Here is a 22,443-nt window from a genome sequence, read left to right as displayed (position 1 = left end):
CACTCACCTGATCCCAGAGTGCCCCAGCCACCTGATCAATGACGGCTCCCAACTCTCGGTATTCACCAGAGTAGCGTATGTAGGCCCACGTGCATAACGTGATCAGTGCCAGGCCTAAAATCATGTTACAGAGGCTGGCAATAACATCAACTCCTACAAACCCAGTGATACCAGCTGCAACGTACATGACAAAAATGACTACAAAAAGTGTAGCAGGGGTGCGAGCCGCATGGAAGATGTTCTTGGAGTCATTGTGTTTGATGTACTGAAGAAAAACCTCATCAATCTCGGCCTCCAGCTGTTGCAGGTATCGCCGACTGAACTCTTCTCCGCCCATCTTTTTGACACTGCGGAACAGTCTTAGCGCTTCGTCCTTTAGGTCGCCGTGTCGTGCTTGCAGCTCACTGGGTGCCAGGAAGGGGCGATCTCCTCCACAGACCTACAAAGGCAAATTGACAGTGAATGGTAAACACTTCAACGACACGCACACTGAACTAAGCTGCAGCCTCTTTGTCATAGAGACCATTTTGATGAAAACCATCTTCTTAATAATGATAATAATAATAATTCATTACATTTACATATCGCTTTTCTCAGTACTCAAAGTGCTATCCACACAGGGAGGAACCGGGAAGCGAACCCACAATCTTCTTCTGGCTTTATCCCCAGAAGGGTGTAATGTCTCTATGTCTGCCTTTTACATATATAATATATTTTACATATATACAGGGAAGTGAAGGTCCGAGATACGGTTTGCATTTTTGTAGCCAGAAATCCACAAGGGGAGAAAATGAATCAGTTATCTTAGTTTTTTGTCCCTAAACGTTTGACTCCTTTCAGGAATCATCATCACAGGAAAATGATTAGACTTACAGGAATCCAAGGCAATACATGGCAAATAAGGAGGTGGGGGGGGGGGAGAATTGATGAGGTGGGGTTTGGAGGGTGTAGGTCATAAAGTCTTATTTATTACTTGCATGTTCTTTGTTTCAAGCCTACATATGCTGGGTTCATGTGCAAATGTCTGTTAATGGCATTTTCATTGGATAGCCATGTTTCAGCCAATCCTCTGGCACTTTTAGTGTTACCCTTGAATTTTACTTGCACTGAGTTCCACTTAAATGTTCGTCTGATCAAACTTGCATGTGTGTAAATCAGAGACTGTGGGTCCTTTCTTCTGACCACATTGTGATGTTCCTGTATACGTGTAGCAAGTGTTTTTGATGTTTGTTCCTCGTATACAGCTGGACAAGAATGATGTGGTACGCAGTAAACCACGTTCTGTGTCTCTACTGCAGATTTCCTGTTTTTAGCATTAAAAAGGACTGTGTGCAGAGTGTTTGCAGGTTCCTGTGCTATTTTGATGCCTGATCTGGATCTTCTGATACCTCGTGATGATAAGGAAGTGTGTGCTAGGTGGCACGTCTCCTCTGTAAGCATTGTCTGATGAATGTCTTTGGGTTAGCCGTTTGATGTGAACAGTTGCAAAAGATAGCACCTTTCATTCTTTTTAGTCTCCTAGGTATTACAATGGGTGTGAACTCTTCTGACCAGAGTCTTAACACAGCTTCATTTATGCAATGATGGGTGATTGCCAGCAAAGTGTAATATTTTGTCGGCACAACATTCCTTACAATGAACACCTGTAATCAGGGTGGCATTATTACCTTCTTCAAAGGACTTGTCCAGGAAATTTATGTGTCGGTTTGTTTCTTTTTCCATAGTTAACAGGGCATATTGTGTTGACGTGGTTGTGGAAATCATTCAGTTGGTCACTTTTTAATATGATGTGTCGTCAATGTAGTGTATCCAAAGTGTCGCCGTGTACTGAGTTAGAGTCTGCATTACCAGCGTAGAGTCCTGATAATGGAGATCATGTTGGCATGCCTTCTTTTTGTCTGTAGTATTTCCCATTAAAATGAAAATGAGTCATCTGGCAAAGGGAAACTAGACGCAGTATGTGGTTCATGGGCAGCTTCGTTAGTGTCACTATGGTGGGGTCATTGTTTAGCTGTGTTTGGAGAGTTTTATGTGGCCAGATGAATTGGAATCAGGGTGTAAATCGACACAGTAGCAAACGAGACCTTGATCTCATCCTCAGCTATGGATACAATTGCATCTCAGCGCTATTAACAGAATATCCTGAATTATATGTTAAATGTTTGAGCATTTGAAAAAGTCTTTTAGATAAATTACATGTTGCGTGTATACGTTAAACCACCTTTTAAGCCTACAATAGGTTGAAATTTTAGAGGGGTTTTATGGATTTTTGGGAGGCCATAAAATTCAGGGCATATATATATATATATATATATATATATATATATATATATATATATATATATATATATATATATATACTGTGTGTGTGTGAGAGAGGGAGAGAGAAATAAAATTTAACAAAAGATTGAAATTCAATCCACATGAGTCATTAAGACACAAGTATAATTTAAGTAAAATATAAGACTTGGTCACAAGAATTGCAGCAGATTATTTTCAGTTTTTATTTTCCTAACCTTCCTAACTTTTACTGCAGTGATCTTTCCTATTACATCCAGATAACGCAATGAATTTGAAGGTGTCTCTAGCACTAGCTGAGCAAAAGTCAAATGAATGGAAAATATGAGATTTCATCTTTTGGATCTTCACATTACCAGGCATCTGTACAAATAAGGAGTTTCTAATATCTCCCTAACTTTAGTCCCTTTGGCAAAGAACCCATTAAACTGTACGTCCAGTTGACAATGAATTAGAGAACAGCAAGAACAACAGCTAAGAGCAGTCTTCCAATAAATAGTAAAATTAACTATCTAATTTTAATGCCCACTTCAATGGATTCAACTCAAGGCCAAGGACTAAAACAGCAAACTCACTGTCCAAATGCAGGGAGCAGGGGCATGATGGGATGGCCCCGCTAGCATATCAAGTGTTCATGAAAGAAATGCAGATGATGTTGTGTGTGTGTATATATATATTTTCTTTACCCTGGGTCATTATAAGAAAAAGCTAAGGTATTCCTTTCCTTGAAGTATCATTTAAGAGAGAAATTTCAAAATGTAATTTTAAAGATGTTTTGAAAGTCCACCACTGGGTTAATGTAAAAGCAAACACATTTCCTGCCTATCACTGCCATGCGGAGGTCCTAATGACCTGGCAACTATGTGCCTGTCAACCATATGGAGTAGCTCAGCCAAGAATGTCCCCCCTGCCACACCTAGGCACACTTACTCACTCCAGTGTTTATATGTGTCTCATTTGGTTAGATTGTGGCTGGTTGGTCTCAGCAACTCTTTACTTCCAAACAGACAGAAGGATGTCTTCTCCTGGCTCTCACAAGCACTATGTAAAGAGAGTTTTGAATGCATGTCCCATTATTTGTACACACTGTCCTTGTATGCAAGCATCGCTGGTTCAAAAAAATCTGGATTGGCTGTGTCGGCTTTGAAGGACGTGCCTCTTGGTTACGCTAAAGGCATCAATTTAATATCAGCTGTATGGAGAAGACAGAAGCTAAGAATTACCTCTGACATCTGACTGCCTTTTGATTTTAAAGACCGACAGTTAGCAGGCTGAAAACACAACATCTTAAGCAAATGAATTGTTTGGCTGTTAAAGTGGACCATGTTCTACTAATGTGCTCGTGCAGTGCTGATATCTGAGGAGTCCATTTCCATACCTGCTCCATCTTCTTTGTGTACAAATCTTTGGCCGCTGCAACAGCTGCCAGGTTGTTCGCTTCTGCTGTGGCCTGAAAATTGAAAGAGAATGGCAGAGTTAGACAGATTTTATGGGGCACGAACCTCTTTGTGAAAAATCCCTCTTTGCAAGATTAGCAAAATGTAATGCACATAATGGCAGAGCATCATCCTTGTACTGTGTTTGCCCGATTTATTCTTTCTGTTACGCAAATTACTCTTCATGTTGTATACTCAAGTGGGAAGACTGCATTTGGATTTGTGGAAGATAAAGCAGGGTGGCCTTTGACTAGGAAGCAGCAGGATGCTGTCTGTGCTCACTCATTCTACAAACAAGCTTTACATCCTTGCCATCCTATGATCAAATGAAGCATCTGTTACAGCTTCTGTTTTTGGCATTTATTCCAAATCAAAACTAAAATAAGTTCAGTTCTGGTCATGCCTCATTAGTGTTTCAAGCCACCAATCTTACAGATTTTTCTGTTTAAGTCTAACAAGAAAAAAAGTTACATTTGGAAATGTGGCCCTGAGCAGGTAGCCTGTCCTTCTATTGGTAGTTACTGTATATAATACAGCGTGGGTCTCAAAAGTGTACACATCCTACTGAAATCAAGACAAACGACGCACTCTCTGTCTCAGGCCAGTTAGCACCTTTAAGCAGCTTGTAACCAGCAGTATTTTATTGGATTATTTTCAGAATAAAATGCATACGTACTTTACATTCTCAAACTCACTTTAATAGTTGAAAGTTTTTTTTATTTTAATTTTTAATGTCTAGTTTTTTTAGTTTAGTGCACACACCCTTTAATATGTCTGCTTAGATGACAGCAGTGAGTCTGTTTGGATAGTTTGCTTTGACGTGCCTGAAGTTACCAGTTATATCCTACATTTGTTTGCCAAACAATTCCCACTCAAAATGCAAGGTGATCTTTTACACACCGCACTCTATAAGTAAGTCCACACAGGTCTGGGCTTGGACTTGTTCATTCCAGGACGTTACTCATCCTATTTTGGAACCCATTCTTTGGTTGATCTGGTTGTGTGCTTTAGATTATTTTGTGTGAAAAGGTGAAATTGTTTTAAGTACAGGCTTCTGGCAGACGACAGCAGGTTTTGCATCGTGATTTGAAGCTGTTCATTTTATTCTATCTTGATGCAAGTTCCTGTCCCCACTGCACAGATGTGACACTGCCTCTATCATGGTTAATGGCTACTAATGCATACTGTGACTTAGAAATCAATGTGGTACTAACTTTTCAATCCCATTCTCAGCTGCTTCCCACAAAGATCTATGACTTCCCCTCTTACATGTACATAAATTGGGCACATATGAAGTACGTGGATTCTTAAAACAGTATAGAAAAACCATTCGTCCATCTCAAAGTCAAGATCATGGGATCCAGCAAAAAATCCTAGTAACTCCTGCAAAGCAGGAAACCAACTTGTCACAGACTGTGCATCACAGCGCACCAGGGCAAAGTTCACATTGTCATTTAACTTGACACACACCCTTGGGATATAAAAGAAGGCCCCACAGAGAGAACAGGCAACAGCCACACAGACAAAGACCGGGCTGGGCTCACAGGAACAGTTCAACAGTTAGTTAATGGACAGATATTACTGGGCTCTCTTTGTGTTGCTTAGTTTCAAACTACTTTGTTTTCTTGTCTCTTTAAACAAATCTGTGTCTTTGTGTGTACGGATTATGTCATTAGTAACTTGTATAGTTTGTAGTTGCATTTTCCCTGAGAATTTGTCACAGCACCCTGCCTATGCAGTGATTGATGGAGCACTATATAAAGTTCAGCAACTTGAGGAGGCAGCAGCATTAACAACTCAACTCCACCACCACCACCATGCTATACTACTCCACAGACCTGCTTTTCAATATTCTGGTGTCAGCATGTTTATATAGGAGAAACCTTGGCCGACAGTTACCTACCTACCTACGTAGCAGACAGGCTGTGTATTCACATGTTTTAAAAGTGAACCGTTCAAAAGTTTAACTTATATTCACTGTGGGGCCCAGAAGGCCAGTAGTATTTGAGTACCTGCAGCATTGACTTGGGGTGGGGCAGCTCTTCTCCCTGGTAGATCTTTATGTAGGCCTGGAAATAGCAGAATAAGCAATCAATTTTCAGCCCTCAGAGATATACCGTAAGAAAAAACATTTTATATAACTCCTTTACTACATACTTTGCAGCTGAAAGTATTTTACAGACTTGCTTGTTTTCCAAATAGTTACTCCATTTCATGGTTGTAGATATTCTAACTCAGTAGCTATCAAGGCAGTATATATTTGTTTTCTGTTTCGAAAGAAACACCAGAAGCCCACAAGGTTCAAATACTGTACTGGGTACGCCACATAGTGCACTCTTACAAAATCTACCCATGGAATTTTTAACATGAAGTATCCAGCTGCATTTCTGCAATAGATGATGGGAGGACATCATTTTACATCATCTGACTGTCTTACCTGGCCACTCGTCACAAGCAGCACAAGACACAGGTTGGAAGTTTCCAGTAAAATGATGATTTGTTTCTTGTGAAAATTCTCCCGACACTGTCGTCACACCAGATGGTTTCCTGCTGTTGATCTTTTGTGCATTGTGTGACTGGGTTTCTTCACCTGCCTCTCAAACTCCAAGAGGTAAGCAGTGTGTGGTCTGATACTACAGGCTAGAGTCACATTCTGTCTTGAGAAGTCCTTACTGATGTAATGGCAAAAGTGTAGTGTATGGCTCCTTCTTCCTCCAGTAAAATGCTGATTTTTGTGATATACAGTACATTACGATACTATAATTTACCATGAATGCTAGAGCCAAAGGTGCCTAACACACATATGTCCACAGATTATACAGTATATGTTGTAATTATGGTACGTGTACAACACTGTGACTACATAAAAGACATTTTTCATAGCTGGAGAATCTACTATACAAAAATTATTCAAGAAATAGAATACAAATAGTGGAAAGCCATGCCTACCATAAATCATTTTGTATACTGCATTAGCAACTTGGGCTTACCTTAAAGTACTCCACAAGGCCCCTGCAAGTAATTTTGTTACCATTGATCTCCTTGACATCCAGGTTCTGTGGACAGAGGAGCCAGGGGACCAGCACTTTCAAGTTTGTGATAAACTCCCCATCAATTTCTGCAAAGAAAGAACTCAGTTGGTATCTAATAAGGTCACAATTTAAACTTGTTTACAACTGTTGTTAACACTCTGTATCCTCCAAATAAACTAGTAATTTATCCTCTTGTTTTTAAAAACCAAGTCGGTGATACAGACATTATCTCCGTGATGTACTCTATGATGTATTTTATGTGTATAAATTGATCTGTTTGGTTTCTTTTTTTGTTATCAAAATTCCATTTTTGGAGGATTTTCTTTCAAATTCAACAGTTTTATTCTGTTCCCATCTTGTTTTTCATTGTTTATGAGAGCACTTGGATGCAACAAGAGACTGCAATCATCATGTCTCTGATCTCACGGAAGTGACAATATAAATATAGCAATAGTTCCACTGTAAGTTATGCCTCAATGGATAAACAATGCCTTCAAGAATCTTTAGTACAGTTAATTTAAAAAAACAAAGTAGGCCCAAGTGTCGGGTTTTTATTTTAGTTTTCACATGCCTCTCGCCTCTGACTTTTGATTCTCATCTTGTCTTTTAATTTCTTGGTTGCCTGGTTATTCTCGTTTTCCTTAACAGGATTAAACCTGCGTGTCATCTCCTGGCCTTTTTCCTATTTCTCATAATCTTTGAACACTTGTGTGTCTGTCTCAACAATCTGGGTCTTTAATGCTATCTCCTGTCAAATATCTGAACTTGGCTTATGGCTCATTTAACAACATAGGTGAAGATTCACTATTTGTATTAACAGTTCTTATTGAGACATTTTGTCTCATCTGAACTCTACTACTGGTACTCAGATTGGGGTTTAATGGAGAAAAGGGTCAATACCTATACGTAATGTCCACACTTTACCGTGAAAGTACAAGAAAATGTTTGGGATTTTAAGGCGGGCTGCTATCCTGTTTTGCTAAATGCATCCCCAGAAACGTAAACCCATTTTTAAAATCTGCTTTATAGCCGACCCGTGGCTGGCTTTGTAATTTAGGTAAAGCTGAACCTCTTTTGTTTGCAAGTCCTCGGTTACCCCATCCCGCCACCCCTGCCCCACTTATTTTTGACCAGTTACAATGCTGCCTGGGACTGTTTTGCAATGCCATTTTGTAGCCCCCCACATGAATGAGAGTTCCATGTGTGCACATCCCCAGTTTTTCAATAATGAAGTCATTTTGTGTGGTACAGCCAAAGTTGACCCCTACATGAAGTATCATCAGCCTGAAGGGGTTTGACGGACAAGAGAAAACCATTTGGTCCATGAAGCTTTTTTTTCTTAGCCAGCAGCTACAATGTTCCAGTATCTCCAGATAATTTTTAAAAGAGGTGAAGTTTTCAAATACATGGCTCAGTATTGTTCCCATATTCCTTCATGCGAAGAAATGCTGTCTGTGATCCATCATAAATGCTTCTCCTTAATTTCTACCTGTGTCTTCGAGTAATAGTTCACTACTAAAACAATCCTCCTGGGTCAACTTTATCAATACATTTGAGAATTCTGAAGACTCCTTGTCTGCTTAAAGTTAAAAAGTATAACTTCCCTGAGTCTTTCAGAGTAGGGCAGGCCCTGTAGTCAACAGAATGCACTTGCTTGTTGTTATAAATTGTTCAAGAGCAACTTCACTACAAAACATAGAAGACTCGTAATGTCAGTTCGCTTCCCAACTAGCAATCCATGGCAATGCAAAATAAATAAATTGTGAAACTTTGAATTAGTGTCACCCTTCTATGTTGCAAAAAGCATAACACTATTCATCTTTCTTATTCAGCATAACATCACACCTATTTTAAATTAATCTCAAAATCAAGCAACCTACTTGTCCCACATGTGTGCCCACTTGTGCCCTGAACCTTCTTGTCAAAGGAGTGGTCCCATCTGACCAGGGCTAACATTGCAGTTTCTATACATTGCATTTAAACTCTGCTACTTTTACTTAAAACACTCTCTTACCTTTCAGTCTGCCATCAAAGTGTGGGTTGGTAGCAACTTTAAGGCCAGGGTGAGGCATTAGAAAGCAGGAGATGTTGGTGAAGCAAGAGTGGATGTGCTTTCGCACATTTTGCAGTTCCTCGTGTTGATTCTCTGAGATCTAGATGCAGACAAGAGAGATGGCTGAAAATAATCTGCACACGTTATCCGCCACGCCAGACACTCACAGATCCACCATTGTATGATAAGACAGGTATACACAGTTGGCCTATAAGCCTTTCTGAAGAGCACACTAACTTGGCCACCAGAGATAAATCATTCAGTTTCTGATCCTAGTATGGTGGCTCCAGGCTCTGACCCTCAGTACATGGAAGTGGGAGACTCTGGCTGTAGGGGGTCTAAATGTGCCCCGTGTGGGTGGATATGCATTCCTGCTGTTGTGTGGAATCAGTTACACCAGGACTGGTTTTGTGTGTGTGTCGTGCACCACTTGCACTTTGTTTAGCTTCTTGTAGGCAAATGCATTGCGAAAATGAGGTGCACTAAGATGAAGGTTGAGTGGATAAGGCCCAGAGGGAGGTCATAGAAGACATGTTTGGAGTTGGTGCCAGACGATATGAAAAGAAGGGCTCTCACCCAAATGGAAACACAGGACTGCGGAGAGTGGAGGAAAAAGGCAGGCAACCTGGATAAACCTGGTTATACGGGTAACAATTAGCGATGAGCCAACACGGCCAAGTTCGCTTCGCTGGGAGTTCTCCAAAATAACAGAAATGCTTGTGATATTTGCTGAGCTTGGCAAACTGCATTAAAATCAATGGTGAAGGACTAAGTGAACTAGATTTGACTGGATAATAATGGTGCCATCTTCTTTAAAGGACGAGAGAAATGTTATGATTCAGCTATGCTGGACCAATTATTGTGGCCAAAATGGATGACCTGAGCTGTGCGGCTGTGCCAACCACTGTACCACCATGGTTCTGTGAGATCAAAGAGGAACGAACACAGACAGAGACGCGTAATCCAATTCATCAAAACAAAAGCGAAAATCCTGAAATTGAAGTGAAAAGTCACTTTCTAGGTCTTTTAGGTCTTTTAAAGGCAGAAAATTCAAAGTGGCGTGTCATGACTGAAACTGCTCACTCGCTATGTCTTTTGAAGTCACGCTGAAGGCTCTCTAAACAGTCTGTGCTGATGCTTTAAACTTTTTATTCAATCAAAAAGATATAAACATCTTATAAATAGTAATACAGTTTTCGCTATTTTTTTATTTCATAGAGTCTCCTGTGTTTGGTGGGTGGGGGAGCAGCTGGGCATCAGGGTCCTTCAACGTTTGTTTTCACTTTTTTTCACATGGCTATAGGGCACATGCCTCCTTCTCTTATGTTGACGTGGAACTCGAACATTGACCTGCACATTTGGCTACAACCACAGATAACTCATCCCACAGCGTCTGTAATGCAAATGATCCGCACTATATACCCGGGGGTCGGTCTCATCAATGTTGGCTGTTACAGCTCTGAAGGATACTGCACGGCCACGCAAAGCATTATGGGGCGCTGGTGTTATAAAAAAAAAAAAAAATCTCCTAAACCGGCCAGATTATCAGTGAATAACTCAATGAACAAGAGTGAATGCAAATGCAGAAAATTCACTGTGAAATTTGTTGATCAACACTAGTAACAATGGTGATAATGGTTGACAGCATTAGCAGTTACAGGAACTGAATGAAAGCAAAGGTGACAAACACAGAAGATAAAAGTATCATACATGCCGGAGATAGTAGAAAGACACTAAATGAATATACAAACCACTGTAACATTGAAGCACCATTTCCTACCAAACAGGAGTGAAATGGGGTGAAGTGTAGATTTAAGAATATCTTTGTGAGTGAAGGGAAATGGGAACACTTCACACTGACCATGACAGAGCTAGCACTGGTGTTAGACAGAAGCACAAACAACTCTACTGCCATGTTTTTCTGACTGTGATACCCATTTACATAAACACTGGTTGAGTAATGGGCGGCACGGTGGCAGTTAGGAGACCCGGGTTCGCTTCCCAGGTCCTCCCTGCGTGGAGTTTGCATGTTCTCCCCGTGTCTGCGTGGGTTTCCTCCGGGTGCTCCGGTTTCCTCCCACAGTCCAAAGACATGCAGGTTAGGTGGATTGGTGATTCTAAATTGGCCATAGTGTGTGCCTGGTGTGTTTGTGCGTGTCCTGCGGCGCGTTGGCACCCTGCCCGGGATTGGTTCCTGCCTTGTACCCTGTGTTCGGATTCAGCGGGTTGGAAAATAGATGGAGGATGGTTGAGTAATGCTGAAGTAAAAATATGAGTGTTTTAAAAATTTAGTTAGGGAACTACATGGGGCCGTGGTTAACACTGCTAGGGCCAGCAAGTGTCTCATCAAAAAGGACATAACTTAAAAATCAGAAAGGCTCCCTCTTACCCCAAAACAGACTGACAACAAACCTTCAGTCTTTTCTCCAGGAACTTCATACCACCTTCCTGCCCATAGGGGAATTCATATGGGAAACTCCAGTCTCTCACGAGAAATATCATAGACTAGTAAAAAATAAAAACAAAACAAAAGATATTCACCATCAGAATAGGTAATGAACTGCAGGATCATTGGAATGAACACGTTAATTCTGCTCTTGGGCATCACAAGACAGTCAGATTGTACTTCAAATATAATATTAGATACTGAAGGTCAGTCAGACTTGCTATTTACATCAGTTATGGGACCCTCTGAATGACAATCTGCAAACATTTACATCTGCTCTCAGACACCACAGGACAATCACAGACATCATTTGAATCTCCTCTTTGATGTTACAGAACCATCAGATTGTATGTGCAATTCTACTCTTGGGAAAACAGGAGGTCAATCCGGTGTAATCAACTCTGGGGTACTGCAGGACAATAAAGCTCAACATCTCAATCTGCTATTGAATAATAAAATTCAGTTAGACAGGACATTCACAAATGTTCTTTAAAGGGCAGACATGCAGATCTGCTGTTGCATGCTAAAGGATAGTAAGGTCTTCCCTACGGACTGAACATTTATGTCTGCTCTGGGAGAATCTGCAGGATGCTTGGGATAGCCTTTTATATCTGTCCTTATAAACTTTAAAATCTTCTATTGGATGCCACACAGTCAGTCAAATTAAATGTTTCAATTTGCTCTTGGCCCCTGTGCCAGACATAAGCCTCAATACATCCAACTCAACAATAATAATGCATGTGCACATAGCATTTCATACATTGAATACAACGCAAAGTGCTTTACAACAGTTCAAATTGCCAAAGACAGGAATTCATCTTACCTGGAATGGCTTCAAGAAGGTTTCTTCCATAGCTAGTCTGCCATACTCGGTAAAAAGCTGAGAAGAACAAGAAATATTCACTGTCACCTGTTTATTATGGTTTCCAAAGCTGGTATCCGAACTTGCCAAGATGTCTTTGAAAAACAGGTAAGCGATTAATAACACAAAACTTAACACTGACCTAACTCTTCATTATGCATATTTAACCAGAAATTAAGACAAATAAGATCAGTAAAAATAAATGACTGTTCAGTTAATTAAAAGCTGGGAGTACACAGTAAATAAGTGACAGTTACCTGCAAATGCTGCAGATCATCCTCCTGCACATTCTGGGATATGTTATAAACCTGAAAAGTATAAAATGTGATTAGCAAGATCGATAGCTGCTGTGTGCATACAATTTGGTCCTGACTTAAGGAGCTAAAGTGTGAGTGACATGGATGTCCTGTTTTACTGTGTCTCTCTGTGGCCAGCCTGTCTCCTGTCCAGGTTGTATGTTGGCATACTGTAGGTAGGCCAGCAGACTGCATTGACATAACTGGTAACGTTCAGAGTCACTATCTACCACACTACACGACCAGATATTCTCTGGTACGTATTCTGACGTCCAATCAATCTCACTAAAAACTCCTATCTTGGATAACTTCTTGGTCTGGTTTAAAGGTGAGTGTTTGGGTTTGTAGTGGCTTCCAGATTTAGATTGTTCTGGAATTTCTAATAGTATTTGGAGTTTTTTTTTTTTTTTGTCTTTTTTAAGCCTGGTGTTGTTTAAGGGTTTTTTCATTTTTAGTTTCCTGTTTGAATTATTTTGCTAATTAGTTTAATTTTCTTTTGGGATTTTACTCTTTCTGTTAATAAACATAGTAATTACTAAGTTATTTATTGGAAGTTTTATATGGGAATTGCCTCTTTGTGGGTGAATAAGTCATGTTCTTTTTGGTGGCCTTTATAGTTTGTTTTTTTCTTTAGTGTGTCCTCTTTTTTTAATATTCTTATGTGAATTCCTAAGCATTCCTTTTCTTTTTTCAAAGCATTGCTGGCACCATGTTAAATGAACTAATCTTATTAACATTCAAATATGTTAAGTTTATTATCAAGCTTAAACTTATATATGGTAACTGAGGCTGAGTCAGCCCTTAGTGCCTTCTATAGTTTCCTGTTGGATTCTAAACCCAGCCATCCACAGAGGTCGCAATCACCTGAGATTCACTGCTTTATTTATTTAATCACTTAAATTCAACAGAGAATTTGTAATTGTATATTATAGTATATACTCCAATTTACTGTATATTACAACTCAGGCGCCGCCAAGAGTGGCAGCCTTTTCAGCAGCTCCGTGTAAGACTTATTTTTCTACTTTTATTTTTCTCTTTATTTATCACTTTATTTTAAGTATCTATCTATCTATCTAAATATATATATATATACTAGGGGGCTTCGCCCGTCAACCACCCCGGCCTGCGATATGCGCCAGCCACTTCGCGTCTCTGCTGCTTGCGTTTGTGGATTTCACTTTCACCAAACAACAAATCTTTTAATTCTCGCTGATAGGCCTCTTCACTGGGAAGAAACACTACTTTTCCTTGATAGCAACACGAATTAGACGATCGACAAGTCTCCCACTTAAAGTTTAAATCCGAACAATATATTCGATCTCTTTTTGCTGTTCTGTTATTTCACCGAATAATAATTTCCATTTGTTTGTGCTATTGCGATCTTTACTATCATTTTTTTGAGATTTTCGAATTTTATTACTTTCATTATCTCTAACTTGCTCTGCATGTGTATTGCGCCCAAGTTTTGAACCTCATTATGACGTTCTACTTTGTCATCTACTCTTTGTCTTTTATTTCCGGCCCCGGGTGTGGTTAAATCTCTTGGCACAAAGTCTCGTCTCGCGGGACTTGAAAGTATCTCTCTGAAAAAGTCATGTCTTGTCCCAGGATTTTTTTATATAAGAGAGATATAAATATACTGTACTGTATATACAGTAAATTGTATGTTTACAGTAACAACACTCTTAGTTTATTCGGCAGAGTGGTGATACTATTTAATGCAATGAATGGTACATGCTGCCCATAACAGTTATAAACTTGGCTTCTGATGAATACTTGGCCTCATCAAGTGAATAAGGAAATGCATCATATAACAAATATTATTAATTGGAAGTATTCCACATTCCCTGTAGTCTCTGATCTGTGATTATTTTATAATAGTGTGAGCCTGCTTATTACATAGACAGTGTGGTGTAATGGCTACGGTGTTGGATGATGAAGAACAGAGTTGTTCTTCCAATTCCCACCACTGACTCACTGGTAGTCAGTAAACTGACCCGTATTTCAATTGCAAATGTATGTAAATATTTATGTTGTATCCATCCATCCATCCATTTTCCAACCTGCTGAATTCGAACACAAGGTCACGGGGGTCTGCTGTATTGTATCCTTTTCCAATAAATTACTATGGTTAAAAGCATTAGCCAAAAATACAATAATAATCAACTACATAATACTCAACTCTCCCATAAAAGGCTGCTCATCAAAGTATGACACAGGCTTACAACTTGAGACAAAGCAATTATTGGATTACTAGAGGTTGTAAAATTGTACTGACTATAGCTAAACTTAAGTTGTAATATAATGTGTTAAAATTTCCAATTTCACAGACTAATTTGCTAAAACTTTTTTTCTTTTCAGGGGGCAATTTAATTTATGTTGAAAACTTGACTTTTTTTTTTTTTTTTTTTTAACAAATTTCAAAATGTTACTTATCTATGATAGGTTAAACCCCATGCACAAATTCACAATAGCAAAAAGATTTTTAACAAAGTTGACGGTTTTGAACACTTTACAGTCACAACAGAGGGTAAATATCTGTTTCAGTGCATTGTCAAAAATGTGGGTTAAAAAGTATGCAATGAAAACATCAAGAGTTTAGCTGGTGTCAAAAAGAATGAATGTATAAGACCATCAAATTTCAAAGGACACTTCCAGCATTAGAAGCTACACTGGGCAGAGATGAAATTCTTTGTATGCTGAATGGTGTGTGCTTTCAATCTACACAGTAAATTTATTAGTCTAACTATGAATAGAGGAGTAGCTGGTACCATAAATTTACAAGTTGGAGTTACTATAATTTGAGGAGTTGGGTGTTGAAGTCATGGGTTTTGGGTACTTACTCCACAACACTGCTATTACTAATGTACAGTCAACCCTTGATATACGACCGGCCTGACATGCGAACAACTTGATTTACGACCAACATTTTGCGTTATGACGTGAATGCGGTCACGTGTATCCGCTTGCGCGATTGTAAATAAACTGCCGAGAGCGTTTGTAAGTGTCAGTCGGAGCCCAGATACATGTGTTTGTGGACGTAATTTCGGTCAGTGCAGTGATTTATATAATTTTTTTTCAATAATTGCTAAGGAAGGAAGAGAAGGTAACGAAGGTAAAGAAGAAGGAAATTGTGTGGAAATATGAGAGTGGTGTTCGTGTGACCGATCTCGCTAATATGTACAGCATGTCGAAATCCACCATCTCGACAATTTTACAAAGAAAAGATTTGTATAAGGAGGCTCCTTCTAAACAATAACCACCTTCCATTTCATTCTCCTCCTCCCTTCCTGCAGCCCAAAGATGTCAAATTAAATGGTGAGTACAGTATGAAATAGTTGTTTCTGGTAGGCTAGGCACTTTTTATAACTTTTTGGTTAGTACATTAGAAAAATTATTGGTGTTTTGGTAAATTATGCACATTATACAACCCTTTTTTATTATGAAAAGGTTAAGTAAGTGTTGCTGTGGGAGGTTTGGAACGTATTATGGGTATTTCCATTATTTCTTATGGGAAAAATAGTCTTGACTTACAACCAACTTGAGTTACAACCAGCCCTCACAAACGAATTGAGTTCGTAAGTCAAGGGTCCACTGTACCAGTACTGTAAAATATAGCCAAATCTGACGTAACACGGGAGCAAAGTTTCACTGTTCTGAACAGATGACCCACTAGAGAGGGCACAGCAGCCACCCTTTCACCATCCCATGAATGTACATTACTTATAATGACTTTCCCGACACAGCAGGTCAAGCATACTGTTGAACTTCCTCCACCTCCACTCTTCTAGGCAGAAATCCCTTTCCAACCCCTACATTGTGACTGTTGAGAGATGCCATTACCTGCATGGAGCTGATCATTGTGCTGAGAGCAAAGACAGTGGCGGAATCTCGCAGTGTTGACTGGCTGTCAAATGTGCCCTGTGTATCCATCAGCAAAACTGCCACCTGCATGACAAAAAAGAGAAAATATCACACGCTGCATTTCAAATGAAGTCCCTTGTTACCTATTAGAAACAAAGTGTAAACATCTGGAAATTGGTTTCATGTGATATTTGGAGCAATTAGATACTGCCAGTGACCCAAAGGTCTAGTTAGCAGTGGCACTGTTACACTTTCCATTGTATTTACCATTGTGCACTTGTAAGGTGCTTTACATAAATGGTACATCAAAAAGCAAACTGTAAATATCTCAAGAAATCAGCATACAAGCATTTCTGTACTGAACACATATACTGAGCTGCCTTTTCAAATCAGTTCTAAACTGCTTAATCAAAAGTCAAGAACAAAGAACAGGTTTCTGTTTTGACAACCAGGTACATTCACCATGGTACCCGATCTATAAATCTTTGTCTCCCAGTAAAGTGTGACTGTTAAGTCTGGGTCATCATGTACATCTGCCAAGATCAATTCACATAGGACCGGACTAACTTGGTCAGTGATCGAGTTCACAACATTTCAGTTATGCTGTGCTGAATCAACATGTCGGCAGGCTACCTACGGCAACTGTTAGTTTGTTTATCCCAGCAGTAATATGCCAGCTTTTGACCTGCCACTTTACAAAATATCACATACATCACTTTAAAACGTTGACTGATTTAAAATTAAGCTTGGAGGTAAAAATAAAAGTCAGTAAAAACTAAATATACAGCTCGACAAAGGACTTGTTAATAACTGGGAAGACAGGAGTAAGTGACACTGCCACTTGGCCATCCATGAAATCAGAGGAATCAGAAATCTGAGGAACCAAAAATGTACTGTCCACCAAATACCTTCAGACTCAAGGAGGTGAGCACAACTCATCTTAATAGCATTTTTACTTTCATCCCAACTTTCATACTCAAGCGTTCAGCAGGCCTCAGAACCAGCGAGGAGAGGGCATGCCATGCTGGCGCTTCACTTTCACTTGCTTGCCCAAATTTAGCCATTAGCTGGGAATCCTGGTTTACATGGATGAATATGAAAAGCCAAACGCATAAGTTGAGCAGCAGTACCAGGACAACTTGGAACCCATAACTATGGTACTGGATTAAGGGCATGAACAAACACTTGCTGGAGAACCTGTACATCATAGTTTCTACTCACATGCACAACTCCTCCTCGCTTGAAGCAAGTCAACCTAGAGCCACCCATTAACCTTACTATGCATTAAATTTCAGCCAGGGAGCTTCAAAGCCTTGTTTTATGTCCTTTTTTTGTTGAGCCATTTATTGATGTTAACACTACTTTTGTCAATTATCTACTTTATTTACTTTGCCTGTGTTATATTTCATGTGTTTTGAGGTGGGCTCCCAAGAGATGAGGCCACCTTCAAGTCACGGCCAGGAAATGCCCTATACATCTAGAGGGTCTCCCACAGTTCCTGGCACTTCATTTTGAATGTGTTCTACTGTGCTTTCTGAATTTCTGGATTTTTCGACTTCATGTTGTTTTTGACTTACTGTATCAGTATTCTGGTTGCAGTGGATTACTTTACTGTTTAGGGAAAAATATTTTACCTTTGTGTTCCATGTAGCCTTATTGTTAGTGAACAGCAGTTTTTTATGATATTAAACTTCTATTTTATAAAGACTCTATTAGGCACGTTTTGTGTCTAGCCAGGGTTGTTGATGGAATTCCCCCCTCTCTGGCAAGCATTTGTGGAAGTGCTTTTGGGTCTTACATGTTTTGTGATGCCTGGTCACAAGTTATGTATATCATTGGCATGTGGAAGAAGCTGGAATTCCTGGTGGAAATCCATGGAGAAAAGAACATAATGTGATAAAATGAAAATAGTACTAAGTAGGCTAGGAATTTAACCCATGTGCAATAGAGCAGTGTATTATTCCAATATATTACTGGACATGCTTCTGGTATCATTGATTTAGCATGTTTTGGTATTTTCAAAATAAAATAAAATAAAAGTAGACAGCCAGTGATCTTACTTTGGTCTTACATAGAATGATTATAAGTACCTACCCCCTAATTCTGGTTACTGGGTGTAGCAAATCAACAGTGAAACACTCTCGTTAAAGGCAATTATTCTCAAAGTTCCCCACATTTTTCAGCTGAAACCATAACATCTTAAATGGAATTAGTACTAAGTGTACTTAGTATACTGGCTTGATTAAATAATAATGAAATTTTCGCACATTTATAGTAAGAAGCACACTATAGTCATATCTGGCTAAATCAAAGCCGTTTTCTCAAAAATGTATTTGTTGTGTAATCCAGATGTTCTCAGAATTTTCAAACACTTTCCATCTGTTATTTAATTCTTTTGGTAGGTGGAGGTCACACCCACGCTCCTACTACGGTTGAGCTGCTACTGACTGCTATGCAATGGTAACTGTGATTAAATAGGCATGGCCAATGGAGTGCAGTATGTATTGTTTGAAAGCAGCTACATGACCACAGGTACATGGATGTGTTTGGAGTTCAGGATGACACACAGGCCGCCATGGCTAGAACTGTCAAATATAAACCAATTCAACTACAGACTGGACGATTCACTAAGGGATGTTTGTGCTCTTTTCTATACGCTCCTCGTCTATCCTGTTAATTTTTTAGCATTTAGCTAATTATGCCATTTTTGTCTGTATTGTTAATGTCGTTTTTTCATATTGAGTCTATTTACTGGTGTCATTATCAAACATCACCATTACAGAATTGGTATCTATGTCATCGCACGTTGCTGGGAAATGTCATGTGTAACATGTGGTTTTCGCAGCCATCTTATTTAATAAATAGAATAAATAAATTTAATAAACAGAAGCTGTCACCTTTGTAATTGTCTGCACTTTGTTTCTTTTGGCAAATTAGGACAGACCTTTTTCTAACACAAGAAAAATGGTTTCTCAGACAAATTCTCTTTGAGGTTTTTCATTTGGTAGCAATCTCAGCTTCTAGTACCTGAACACTGCTCGCTCAGGCCTTCTCTCTCCTGTTCTGTTTTACTCAGTAAGCAAATAATCTTTTTGAACCCTTCTTTCTGAAAGAGTCAAATTGATCACATGTTTTAACTTCATTTGCTTTTTCCTGCTAGGGAAACTGGACCTGGGGTCCCTTCTAGACACCAGCCGGACACAGCACCTCCCTTGACCACAGCATACACCATGCTAGCCTCCCTCCAGATCCACACGATATCTCTGCCTTCATGCATGGAATGGTAGGTGAAATGCTCTTTAATGAGGACGTCCTCTAAAACAGACCCTCACTGATACCAAATCAAGGCAGAGTTGCCAATACACTCAGCAGAACATCATGACATTGACTTTGCTAGAACCCTGTCATCTACAAGGACAATTTGACAGAGCTCTATAGCTTTAAAGTGTGAGAGTAAATGTAAACTCTGTACAGAGCACTTACATACTATACCAAAGTGCTGTCCATAGATCGATCAAATAAAGTAAAATGATAAGAAAATGTCAAGACGTCTGACTATGAAACTGTCCATATTACACACTACTTCAGCTATAACAGGCATATTACCAACTGGTACTGCTCATTAGTTACTGTAGCTCATCAAAATCTGATCTTATCACAGGTAGAACCATAGTGGCTAAACACTCGAGAGCCAATAGTTACTCTGGATGGCTTTGTTGCGGACACATTCAGGTTCTGTCCGTTTGTGATGTGGCCTGTTCTCTCAATTAAGCCATTATGGGTAACATTAACGAAGACATTCGGATTCCCAAAGCATGCTGTGACTTATGTACATAAAATCAGCTGGCCATCACATACAAAACATCAGTCTCCATAATATAAGACTCAGGGTCACTTGCAAAGTAAAAATCTTAATGATATGACAAATGGAAACGAGTTAATCAGAATGCTTAAAGGATAAGTTGAGTATTTTTTTTAAGTTAACAGTTATTTTTTCACACACCTGGTATATATGCCTTTGCCACACAAAATTGTGTTCCAAAGTCCAGCGTTTTCTATAAATTTAATAAAATATTTTGTCTGCACTGGTGCTTTACAGTGGAGGCATCGAGACACAAAGCACTACTGTGAAATAAAAGCCTAAAACTTACCAAATACGTCCACTTTGAATTTCTATAACAGAAAACATGCCACGTGTTTATGACAACAGAAGGGATATGGTGGTGATCATTTTAGCATGTATTCCTGGTAATATTTTTCTAGAGGTAAGGCTACGTTTTCTTTTCACTTGTATGAGTTCTCACATAAACACAAAGGCAAAACAGAACAGACCATGTGGAAGGAACAGTTTACTGTGATTTTGTTGTTTGAGGGGAAACCACTCCTGGTGGGGTGAAAGGTTATTGTGGAAATCTAGGAGTGCTGATGTATCGCACACAGCTGATTTTCTTTTAAGATGGCTGAATCACAGAATATTTTTTGGTTGTTTTTTTGTTCAAAAATTACATATATAAGCCTGTAGATCAATACTTGACAATTGTCTTGACTTGAAAAATGGCCGTGTTCAGTAAGTCTTAAGGCTATTACTTTCCAGTGGTGCTCCATGCCCTCTTAATTCCAGTGTAAAGTGCCAATGCACTTTTTAACTTTATAGAAAACACTGGACTTTAGTACACAATTTCACATGCCAGATGTATGGATGTATATATGTGTATGTATATCTTGTACATAAACGTCTACGCGTGGAAGTGTGTGTGTCTGTCCGGCCCAGAAGTGAGAGGTGGAGTTGGGGCAAGGGCGCCGCCTCTGACGAAACAGAAAACTAACCGTCTACGTGTGGAAGTGCATGTGTGTCTGTTTGTCCGGTCCGGATGTGCGTGGCTACTACAGCATGAAGCTCAGAGATCCGGCAAGGCAGCCCCAAATTAACGATTCGGAAGAAGAAAGCGACTCTGTTGCCAAAGTAAAACCGCTGAGAAAAGAGAGAAACTCTTACACAAGTGAGATGAGCACATCGGCAAAACGGTATCCCTTTTACTTTTCCTCCCGCTGCCAATACACTAGCGAGGTGAGCACATCAGCACAACGAAAACTAACAGAGAGATGCCCAGAGTAGTTCCTGTCAATTACCAGACATCTCTACATTTCAATTTTTTTTCTGACGATTTCAATAGTTTCTAGGACCCTGGACTTTTTACAGCACGGGCTTACACAGCTGTGAAGAAATTACTTTGACTTGAAAAAATGCCGAACTTAACCCTATAAGTCAATGAAGTGACACAGTGAGGCAGTTGAATTTTGGAAAAGGATATAAGCTCTGGGTCACTGTAAGATTTAGTCATTGTTAAATAACAGGCACATCTAAATGGTGCTCTCTTGACATTTTTTTTTTCCAATTTAACCATCCAGGGCATGGATCATTTTGTTTGCAGGTTTCCCATTATCATCTAGTGCTACATTAAGGATGGTGACATCTAGATCATTCTTACCTTCGTGCCATCGGGTTTGTCAACTAGAAAAACCTCACTCCAGATCTGGATGCCAGTGGTCTCACGTTCAGACCCCCCTCTCCAAGAAAAGCCAGTCAAAGGATCATCTGGGGAGCCCAGCCAGTCTTCAGAGCCCTAAAAGTTGGATAGCACAAGAATAAATGTTGGCACTGCAGTGACACCTACACTTAAGTAACCAGTTTGCACTGGCTGGTGATCTTACCTGGTTGTACATATATCTCAACATAAAGTCCATGAGAAAGGATTTGCCTTTGCGGAAGGCTCCTGCCACCGACACAGCCACGACTTCTCGGTCCCGTACGGCCTCAGACAACAGGATCCTGCTGAGTGCTACTTCATCCAGCTCAAAGGAATGGTCATCTTTAACAATGAGGACCTGGACTGGCTCTGCTTGTGTTACGGGCTCCTCCTCCTCAGAGCTCCAGTCATACGCCCCCTTGTCTGAGAAACCACCTGTTGTCAGAATTGAAATTTCAATCATGAGTAAAAAATGCCTTTTATTTTTTCATGTTATTCTATTTCAAAAGTTTCTTCAGCTAAATTTTTTTGATATTAACTGTTACTACCAGTTTAGAGAACGTGTGGGCTATGTACATGCACATGTGATGTTAAGGGGTGTAGTCAAATGGTTATGGTGCCATCTTTA

The 22,443-nt window shown here is 39.6% G+C and overlaps 1 protein-coding gene across 1 annotated transcript in view; it reads right to left on the bottom strand.

Annotated features, from left to right (window-relative positions):
* Positions 1 to 22,443, bottom strand: part of atl1 (atlastin GTPase 1) — a 31,550-nt gene that overhangs the window by 4,273 nt on the left and 4,834 nt on the right. The window contains exons 2-12 of the mRNA XM_028821872.2: positions 22,000 to 22,250; positions 21,777 to 21,911; positions 16,267 to 16,371; positions 12,385 to 12,435; positions 12,089 to 12,145; positions 11,232 to 11,324; positions 8,781 to 8,919; positions 6,725 to 6,852; positions 5,747 to 5,803; positions 3,677 to 3,748; positions 8 to 439 (exon numbers count right to left, since the gene is read on the bottom strand). Coding sequence (XP_028677705.1) covers positions 8 to 439; positions 3,677 to 3,748; positions 5,747 to 5,803; positions 6,725 to 6,852; positions 8,781 to 8,919; positions 11,232 to 11,324; positions 12,089 to 12,145; positions 12,385 to 12,435; positions 16,267 to 16,371; positions 21,777 to 21,911; positions 22,000 to 22,250 — 1,520 coding nt within the window. The remainder of the gene's footprint in view (positions 1 to 7; positions 440 to 3,676; positions 3,749 to 5,746; positions 5,804 to 6,724; positions 6,853 to 8,780; positions 8,920 to 11,231; positions 11,325 to 12,088; positions 12,146 to 12,384; positions 12,436 to 16,266; positions 16,372 to 21,776; positions 21,912 to 21,999; positions 22,251 to 22,443) is intronic.

The sequence above is a fragment of the Erpetoichthys calabaricus genome, chromosome 16 (assembly GCF_900747795.2).
Source record: "Erpetoichthys calabaricus chromosome 16, fErpCal1.3, whole genome shotgun sequence".
Lineage (NCBI taxonomy): Eukaryota > Metazoa > Chordata > Cladistia > Polypteriformes > Polypteridae > Erpetoichthys > Erpetoichthys calabaricus.
The sequence above is the reverse complement of the archived record's forward strand: the minus strand, read 5'-3'. Positions and strand labels throughout refer to the sequence as shown.